General features: G+C 39.0%; 1 protein-coding gene across 1 annotated transcript; it reads left to right on the forward strand.

The window, feature by feature from the left end:
• Positions 1-7,235: 7,235 nt before the first annotated feature.
• On the forward strand, positions 7,236-8,409 carry h1m (linker histone H1M; the record flags this gene model as incomplete). Its single annotated transcript, XM_079186321.1, has 4 exons — positions 7,236-7,475; positions 7,554-7,653; positions 7,732-7,781; positions 8,101-8,409. Exons 1-4 carry the CDS (start codon positions 7,266-7,268, stop codon positions 8,407-8,409), a joined length of 669 nt encoding a protein of 222 aa, XP_079042447.1. The 5' UTR covers positions 7,236-7,265.
• Between the last annotated feature and the right edge of the window lie 2,234 nt (positions 8,410-10,643).

Genomic DNA, 10,643 nt, shown 5'->3' on the forward strand with positions numbered 1-10,643 from the left:
CAGCAGCAGCTACTGAGGTGATCATACTGTAGGCTCCCTCATCATCTGCAGGTAACTACAGATAACAGGAGAAAGAGGAGATTGACACATTACTGTAATCCATCTTGAGGAGACTTGCTGTTTGAATGGCTAATAATTTGATTATTTAGGGTCATGTGAATGTTACATCTGACAGAGAAAAAATTTATAAATTAATTACCGATCCTCCATGTTCAAGATTTCTCATGCACATTAAGTCATCTGCAACATCAGGAAAAAACACAACTCAACACATGAAAAGACCAAAATATAAATGCAATATACAAATGAGTAAAGAAATAATATTGTGATGATGCCAGTGCACATTACCAGTGACATTGGCTTGTGACCTATACAGAAATAAAAGGGGAACAAGTGTTAATACAGAGTGAGTGTGTCCTCATTACACAAGAAGCAGAATGCACTGTTGGACAATACACATAATATCCAGAGGGATACTTTTCTTTCTCCAAACACCTCTGAGACCACTGACCACTCCTAAAGCTGAGGGTTTAATGGGGAAGTTAAGGATGGTGAATGAACTCTCTCCACTTATTTCAACAACTAACGTCCTACTGCAGCTATACTTGCAGTGAATAAGATGAACTGAAATGAAATAATACATCAGTCCTCACTCAGCTTTTGCTGAAAAGGTAAAACAAAATCTTACCTCTTGTTGGAACATTTTCCTGAAAAAATGAAAAAGAGAGAAAAGCCTATCGTTAGTTCAGGCAGAGCACTGAAGTTGTGCTTGTTTTGGCATCAGCTTTTTATGAAATGCTTGGTTGGCTTGCACGGGTGTGTGACTAGTGACGTCCAATCATATTCATGCATATGTGGTAATTTATATTGTTGATTAAACAGAGTTATGTGCATGCGTGTGTTTAAAAGGGGCTTTAGCTCTTTTAACCTGATCCTCTGCTCAGATTATTTGAGAGCTCCCACAAACAGCAGGGAGTAAAATAATCATTCAAGTTCTCACCAAATCTTCTTTTGGTACAGAGAAGTGCCAGTCCCAGGAAGAAAACACCTCCCAAACAAGCCGCAAGTATCATGAACTTCCATGTCCAAGTTTCTGTTTTGGAAGCCACAACCAAGTCAGTTTCAGTTTCACCTTTAACTCAAAAGCATGGAGGTGTGTGCACTGAATGCCTTTACTAATGGCACCCCAAATATAAAAAATGAGGAGCAATGTGTTGCTTTGCAACTGATATAAATTGAATTTATAAAAGAAGTTATGTAACATGATTAATCATTGAATTCAGGATTATAATCACGAATAAGGTGGCTTTACTGTGACACTTTAGAGCAACACATTCTACTCAAACCCAGCAGAAATACATGATGTGCACTGTTGATGAGGTGGGGACCATTTCTAACAATATAATATTAAAGCTTGAGTATTTGTTCACATTTTGCAAGAAGGAAATACTTAACTAAAATGAATTGCATCTCATCTGTAAGTTACTTTTCACTCACCTGATGCTGGTTTAAGTGGGGTTACAGGGAGAGCACTAGTGTTCGGCTTAAGAAGTGTCTCACCTACAGGCATAAATAACAAAACATATTCATAAGAGTGTTGATAGTGAAAATATTCAATAAACAATAAAAAGTCACTGTGAATAATTAAGAAACTGAGTATTTGTGTCACCTGGTGTTGGTTTCACTGGTGTTAGGGAAGTAGAAATAAAACCAGCAGTGTCGCTTGATCCAACAGTCTGATCTGGTGAAAGAAGAAAACTGCATTTAAAAAAAAAAAAGTTGTATATGTGTGCTCCTGTATATGTGTTTGTCAAAATGCTCAAATAAAAGAAAAACAAGTAAAAGAGAAAACAGTCATAGCACTCACATATAGCATAAAGATATGTGAATAATTAAAGTCTGACTTAATGTATCTGTCATTTTGTTACCTGGTGTTTGTTTTATAGGAGTTTCAGGAGTTGAAGCAAGGAGCCTGCTAACAGTAAGACCTGCTGAATAAAAATAACAAATATATAAGTGATTTGTGATAATGATCTGGGTTTCTATTTAAATGTATGTCCTACCTGTGGTCATAGTAGATGCCGGCTTAGTCTGCGTCGTGCTTGACTCCACAATATCTACAACAAAAGAAGATGGATCTGTAGACCGATCTGTAGAAGCAGTAGACCTGCTATCAGTAAAATCTAGTGAATGAACACACACACACAAAAACTTTAGAAAATATATTTTATAGTGATAGTGATGCTGTTCTGGATTGCTATAATAAGTCCTACCTTTGTTCTTAGTAAATGCTGATTTTGTGGAGGTCAAGCTTGATTCTTCTTTCACAATATCTACAGTGAAAGGAAACCGATTTGTGTCTGTCAATTTTACATGTTTTCAAATAAATAACAATTTGTGTTTTACCTCCTATTTGTAAGCAAAGAACCTTTAAAAATAAAAACAAGAAACCAGAGAACATGTACGTTGATTTTATCCATGGCAGAGGAATGGCCTTAATGGCAATGGCCACTTTGGTCCATACTGAAATACTTGTTATTGTTAATATATATATATATATATATATATATATACATACGTCTATATATATATACTGTATACATACACACACACACACACATACTGGTGTGCATGGATGACACCAATATACATGAACTAAAAGTAACTGAACTTAATACCTTTGTGCAACTTGGAAAAGTGAGAGAAAAGCGTTCTGTCTGTTCAATCCACAGACCCTAACCTCCATAGAGTGCTGCAGGAATGGCAGCCATTTATGCTTCAAAAATCATAAAAGTGCTGGTCATTTGTGAAGATTATCTCGATGAAAAAAACGATTAAGTATCAAACACATTTGTTTGCCACGGAGCTTTTTTCCTGAAATAATCCAAAACCCAATGAAAAAAACCTATTGGCTTTTTGTCAAGGGAACCAGTGTGATGCTAACTTCCAAAATATGTCATACCTGCAGCACTCTATTCAGCCGTCACTGTCCTCAAAACCAACTGTCCTGTCGGAAAATGTTCTTGTACTTGTCTGATTAACACAATTCTGATTCTGCTGTCTCAGCATCATATAGAAACATTTCAAATGACATGCGATAAAAAACATGCAAAAAACATAATTTGTGATGTTTGTCTGAATTTATACATTCAATGGGAATTCACTTTATTCCATTCATTCATTTCTAGTGTTGTGTCACAAGAATATAGGTAACATGTGTGTCCATGTCTTTGCCAACTCACCATTTAAGCTGTATCGATCGCTACGAGGAGACAAAGAGACGGGTTCACTCCCCAAACTGTAATCACAGCTGGCATCGCTTCTTTGAAGAAAATGTAGGTGTCTCAGCAAATCATCAATTGTGACAGTAAACTGGCAGAACCACTGATTGGTTGAGGTCCTTTTCTTCCAGACAGTTGTTGTTATGACTGCATGACTTGCTTCTCCAAAGTACAGGTTACATCTTGTGTCTTTATTAGCAGATCCAGGCAGAGAGCAAGTAAAAAGAACCTGGTCACCGTCAAAATGATGAAGACTCAATTGTGGTTTTTGACCTATTAAGAGATGAATGAAAAGATCATCATCATGCCATACTGTTACAGCTCCGTCATTGTGGTTTACAATTATCATTCAACTTAATAGTTCATAATAACTCTGTGTGAGTGTAAGTCACACTGTAAAAAAAAAGCATTATGTAGAATAAAGCCTAAATCTGACAACAAAAAAGGAAACATTTCATCCCACAGGCAGCATTTTAATGTAACTTGGAAGCTGTTGGATCATTAGTTTGTTCCTCTTTTTTCAGTCCCTTCAAAACACCTGAAATATGACACGTCACCTTTTATCATTCACTAACACTACATGATAAGCAGTCACTCACTATGTATGGTGATGGAGGATGTGTCACTGTGTGGAGATGGAGAGTTCTTCTCTTCAAGCATTACAGTGTAATAACATTTCACTTGAACCTCAGCAGGTGATCTCTGCTGTGACATCCTCAACAACTCAGTTCCTGTCAGCTTCTGCAGACAACTGATGCCTTTGGCATTTCCTCTCCCCACAGTGTAGAAATAACAATGATGCACACGAGCAGATGATGGAGGCTGACAGTCCAGTGTGACTGTTTCCGTCTCTGTGATCACCGGTGAATTCACTACCAGTTTAGGTTGAAGTTGAGCTGAAAATTCAGAGGTACACTTGTGAAATATTAGATACTGAATAATTTCATTAAAATGGTAAATTCCTGGTGTAAAATAGTGTAAAAAATAATTAATATTAAATAATTAAAGACTATAATAAACTCCCCATACAGTGAAAACAGCAAAGCTAGACATGAAAGAGAAAAGATCAGAGACTGACCTTGTGTTTGAATCTTGTGAAAGGAATCTGTTGGAAATGCAAAGTGTTGACACGGCAAACATAATAACTCATTAATACCTTCAAAAACCCAATGTGAAAATCTGTCAAACATACGTTGGAGTCAAGATCAAGACAATGTTTGTCCAAATGAGGAAATTAGTTTTGACTCTGCAATGCAGTTCTACAATAAGTTCACAAATAAACTGCACAGAGCAACAACACAGGCAACAAGAACACACATTTCATAAAATCACCAACCATAAAAATGGTATTTCATGGTGATACTGTATGGCAGACATTATATATGAATGTCATGTTTGTAAGTGGGAATCTGCATTATAGTTTGTAATAGACAACATAAATAATGAGCAAATCTATAGAAGGTTTAACTTACACATGAGGATGACAAACAGCAGGCGTCCAGCCATGATGAAGTCAAATACTAAGACTGACTAGAAAGAAGATACTTGACTATGTGGGCTTTGATGTACTCGAGAGTCATTTTTCCGAACTTGCTCTCAGAAAAACCACAGCTAGCATCGACGGTGACTTGCACAAAGAAACAGGCCACAGAAACACCCCTTCACATCTAGAGCATGTGCTGTGTTTAGATTAGGTCAGCCACAGTGTTGGCTAAATAGTTCAGAAGAAAAAGAAAGAGTTTGTTCATCCTTTGTTCACAAGCTGCTCACACCTGCTCACACACTGAGCATGTTCAATGTCAGCTCTAAGAAGCATGCAGTTATTAAATTTTTGTCCTGACAAACACGGAAATCTGCATTTCACTTCATATTTCGAGAATTATCCTTTTACACCAAATCTAACTGAATAATAATTTGCAATAAATGTGCAAACACTTAATCCCCAAATGTCTCTGAGGACAAGTTAACAAGCTCTTTCTTTGCTAACATCCAGATAGCCCTTGAGCCCCGAATGTGCAACTGAAGAGGACCACCACTGTTGTTCTGAGCTGCTGCCAGAATGAATGTCTGAAACTAACTAAACAGATTGATGATGATATTATATTATCACTCTCTCAACTTAACCAGGCAAAAAGGTATCTTACCTAGAAAATGCAGAAACAAATAATGAGTAGCTCTTCAACTGCATGTTTCAGAATAAGAATAAAGCAAATGCATACTTATAATCAAATGAACATTTCATTGCATTTTCTGCAATGTAATGACCCTCGGAATTTTTACGAGTATCTTAAGTGTAATGGAGACATTTGCTCAAGTGCCGTAAAAGAGGAAAATGTCAAAGCTAAAAATGAAAAATACTTTGTCATCTGGAGATCATGCATGTGCTTGGCAAATTAAATTTGATATATAGTCATAGTTTCCAAAGACAATAGTCAGACCTGTGGCATATCAACATAAATGAAGACAAAACACACACATATTGTTCAGATACTTAGTCGTCACCTGACACTGGTTTTGCAGGAGGGACAGGAGTGAAAGCTGCTAACAGTCAGACCTAATAATGTGTTAAGTAATTACCTTAAATCTGTAGGACAATTGCTGTCTGTCACAGAGTATTTTTTGATACCACCACTTGGGAGCGCCAACGTTTAATATTTCAAATTATGTTTAATTGTATACAGAGATATAACTGCTGAGAGGGATGTTTAGGTCATAAGGGTTAGTAATCCCAGCAGCAGAGGTTCCCAATTCCAGAGCCCGAGACCCTGAACAGTAATTACAATAAATAGCTGTTTAAATTTAGACCTGTCAGCTCAAATAAATAAATACACAAGAAAACATACAAATAAAAAACAAAAGCTGTGACATGTAAACAATATGAACAATGAATTCAGGTAGAGGGAATACAACTGATCCATCACGTTTATGTGTCACTGTAAATTGTTTATTCCTATATAAAATCGTAATTATTTAAATACGATATCTGCTTGACCAGAACTGTGCCAATGACGACAACCAGTTGTGTGTTTTCCCAAAATAGGATTATATTCCTTGTTATATATTTTTTTAAACGAATGTTGTGTTAAATACCTAATTGTATAAACATGATGATAATACACAAAAACACATTGTCCAAGAAAGCAATGTGCAAGTTTTGTCAAATGAATAGCAGACTAAAATAGATTTCCCATATGTGATAATAATAAGGCTGGACATGAAAGATAAATTCAAGATATCACGGACTGACCTTTTGATCTCGTGAAAGGAATCTTTTGGAAATAACAATGAGTTAACAAGAAATATGAATGCAATGACAACTGATCAAATAACATTTTAAAAACTTCAGCGATATACAGAATTATTGCAACATAAATGTGATGCTTGCAAGTATACATTTACCAATATTTTAATGCACTATTTTTGTGTTTTTTAAAGTTTAAAGTCATTTTCGACCTCGAATATTATTTAGAATATGAACGTTTTGGACTAATACAAGTATTTCTGTAGAATATTGCAAAAGCGTGATTGGACTTTGATGAGGTAAGACGTTCAAATAATTCAAAAGTGCCTTAAGTGGGTGGATGAACCAAGATCCCAGACGGCTGTCATTTAAAAACCCTAATGGATCGCACCTGATGCTGATGAGATTCACCTGGTCTCATTTTACCGGAAGCAGCAGCATAAAGACTGAGACCAGCATCGCCCCTCAGCCTTCACCTAACGCGCTGCTTTTAGTGTCTTGTTTGCCTTTTCATATTGAATTCTCAGTTATGCCTCCTAAAAAGACAGCAGCAGACTCCGCTGATCCGCCCGTGTCGTCCACCAGCGATACCCCGGTGGAAGAGAAGAAACCAGGTCCGCTTGTTTTTCATTTAACCAGATAACATGACATTTGAACCCCGTCACTTATAACTCACAACGTCCATTTGCTCTCCAGATGCTGCGACGCTGCGCAAACCTGCGACTCATCCCTCCACAGCAATAATGGTGAAAGAAGCACTTAAAGAGCTGGACTCACGCAAAGGGGTCTCCTCCCAAGCGATTCAGGCGTATATCAAACAAAAATACCCCTCTGTGGACTTGGTAAGGTGTAAGCACTTGGTCCGTAACGCCCTGAAGAAAGGAATCGAGACTGGCACGCTGGTGCGGCCTGCCAACTCCACTGTCACTACCGGGGCAACGGGGAAATTTAGGGTAAGATGTCCAAATACAGTTTCATCAAATGGGGTCAAATAACGCTATTAATCGCTCCTTCTTGTCCTCTGACACTAGCTTGCACCAAATGTGAAGGAGGCAAAGACAAAAACTGAGAACGTGGATCCCAATGTGCTAAAAGAAGTCAAGGATGCAGCCAAGAAGCCCAAGAAAGCAGGTATGAATACAGCTAATGACAACCTTATTATAAGCCATTTTAAGGGGTGTCCGTTTAATGGCCTGTAACTTCTTAAAGGTGCCGCTAAGAAGAAAGACGAGATCAATGAAGAGGACGAGTCAAAGGAGGTGAGGCGATGTTTGTGGGGTAAATGATGACAAGTGTTAATATCTGCAATGCAGTCAACGTTTTTATGTGCCTACTTGCAAATATCTTGACACAGCAACTCCCAACAGCTTTGAGGACATGATCTACAGAAACTCTGGGGCATGAAAGTGTATAAATGGAATATTACTTTATTTAACCCTTTCTTACACCGTGAGTTGGCTGAGCACATGCTGTTCAACTGCAATATCTGTTTCTGGGGCCTGGAGGGACTGCTTGGACTTGACTGAATTATAAATGTTTGGCAAAAGCCTTGAATGACTATTTATTTTTTCATTTTAGGAATCCAAGCCTCCCAAAAAGTCTAAGAAAGAAACTGAAGCTGCTACCGCAGACCCAACTACCTCAAAGGTTGCTCCAGCAAAGAAGCCGAAGGCAAGAAAAGCTGCAGAGGAGGAGGAGGAGGATGGTGATGGAGCCCCTGATTCAGCCAAAACTAAAGCAGCAAAGACGACCACGGAGGCAAAGGCAGGAAAGGCGTCTCGGAGCAAGGCTGCCAAAGCAGGCAGCGACGTTCCTGCTCCCAAAGCTGACAGCGACGCCCCTGCTGCCAAAGCAACTGGTAAACGAGGAAGGAAGAAAGCAGAATGAATGTACAATTGAGTGATATTTTATACTTTTTCAATAAAATCTACATTTTTAGACCTTGTGCGCATTCTAATTCATGTGCATTTTGAGGATGATGCGATGTCCTATTTTGCTTGTATACAGTAATACCGCTTAAGTAGAACTGATGCTTGATTTATGTTTACTGCTGAAGTGATGCTTGAGTCTAGACAGTTTTATTGATGGTCTCCTTTTTCAGGATGTTAAGTGCATGAAGGTCCTTTGGTTACTCTGAAATTGCATCCCAGTGCCTCCAGAGGAAGGCCAGGAGGATTAGAAGATGTGCAGCTGCATGTTTTCATCAAGGGGTGAACATTGGACACTAAACCCAAAATGCTGCCCATAAGAGCCAGCAGCAGATGTATTTGTTCTCCAAGAAGTGACCTTCTCCAAACCTTCAAGATGCACCACCTGCTGTTACTGCTCCATCTTGAACAGGCGTGGCTGACATGCTTTAAACGCCTCCTACAGGATGGACACCGAACTGTCAGTGAAGGTGCTCTAATGACTGATCGGATGAATTCAACATTCTGACTTGATGATCATGACCAAGTTAACCTGCTACAGGGACCCCGGGCTCCTGTTACTCCCTTTGCTGTACAATGGAATACTGGCCAAAGGGACCCTCTTCAAGACGGAGCCCATAATGTCTTTGTCCTATCGGTGGATATTCAACTACACTACCAAAAACCAGCTGACAGTCAGCCTGGAGCTTTCCAGGTCGATGAATGTAACTGTCATTAGTTAACACTTTTTCTTCCATGACAAACTGTCTGCTGTGAAAAAGACACGGAAGATCAGATATCTGGCTTTTGTAAGACTGATAAGCACTCTTCTCCTCCATGCTGGCAAGTTCTTTCAAATTTCATTGAGGTTTAGTTCTGTCATTGAGCTGTTCTAAATGTTCACTCCTGCAAAAGGGTATCAACAGTATCTCAAGGACAGGTTCCTTTAAATCCAGAGTACCATGGTACATTAAGCTACCTGTATCGCTCTTGTAGGGCCTCCACTGTAGTCTCGTAGGTTTAAGTCTTCAGAGCATTCCCCAAGTTGGCCATTGTTTTCCCAGAGCTCTTGGATCTCAAGCAATATAACATCAAAGCCTGATGCCTGGGTATGATCAGGGGTATTGTCCCTGGAGCTATGGGTTCCTACAGAGCCAGACAAAAGAACAGCCACCAGCTGCCCTGTCCTAAGTACCCTCGGTCCCCCGGGGCTAACCCTCATCTCCCTGGGTTTCATCCAAGTATTTTAGGGCTGCAATGTTATCAGTGCTTCCAAACTTTTGCAGATGAGGGAGGGACAACATAACTCCAGCTGATGAGTAAGTGGAGAGGCCGCCTGTTGTGTATTGGGCAAGATTAGGTTAGTAGGCAACTAGGCCTTAACTTCATTTGATTGTGCCAAAAGCAACACTTACTTTCCGTATTACAATAGACAGAATTCTTCTTCGAGGTGAGAATCTGAGCATGAGACCTCTACCTGGTATGAGGTACAATCATGATCCTTCATATTGATTCCATCAGAATTAGATGAAAGATATGAACATGTTATTTTTGTCCATTAAATGGCATTTTAAAAAGGTGTTTTTTAGCAACAAGAGATACAAGGAAAGCACAACCGCTAACAGGTCTTCATGTTATATTCATAGAAAGCCAGTTATGTTACAACTACTGAATAGATTGAGTTTTCCTCTGAAACAAATAGTTTAAGAACCTCTGGTTTTCACGGCTATCACCCTCTATGTTAATAAGAGTTTCTTAATTATTGTGATCAGACCTCTTTTCAGGACCGTCTGGGCTACAAACTACAAGGTTCCTTGACTGACCTCTCCCTGACTCAGACTCCTTTGATGTTGACTTTGTTGCACCTGTTGGAAAAACAGCATATTCTTCTGCACACGCTCAAATGCACGAATATACCTTGTTGGCAGCACACATGTTGACATGTCATGGGAGTGAAAAGCACAGGTGAATAACACATGGATAGCTCAATTCTCATTTGCTATGAGAGGTATCTTAATGGTCTCCCTTGCTGACCCCAAATGCACCTCAAAATGTTGAGGAATGAGTGTTAACATGTCACATTTTGAGTACTGTTTTTTTTCACATTCGCAACAAGTACGACAGCAAAAAATAGCACATCTGGAGGACAATGTATCAACTGCTACAGTCAAAACCTTCTACACGTCATGTCCGTGTTACTCTCATGGCCTTAAG

This window comes from Pholis gunnellus, assembly GCF_910591455.1.
Source record: "Pholis gunnellus genome assembly, chromosome: 3".
NCBI classification, from domain to species: Eukaryota; Metazoa; Chordata; class Actinopteri; order Perciformes; family Pholidae; genus Pholis; species Pholis gunnellus.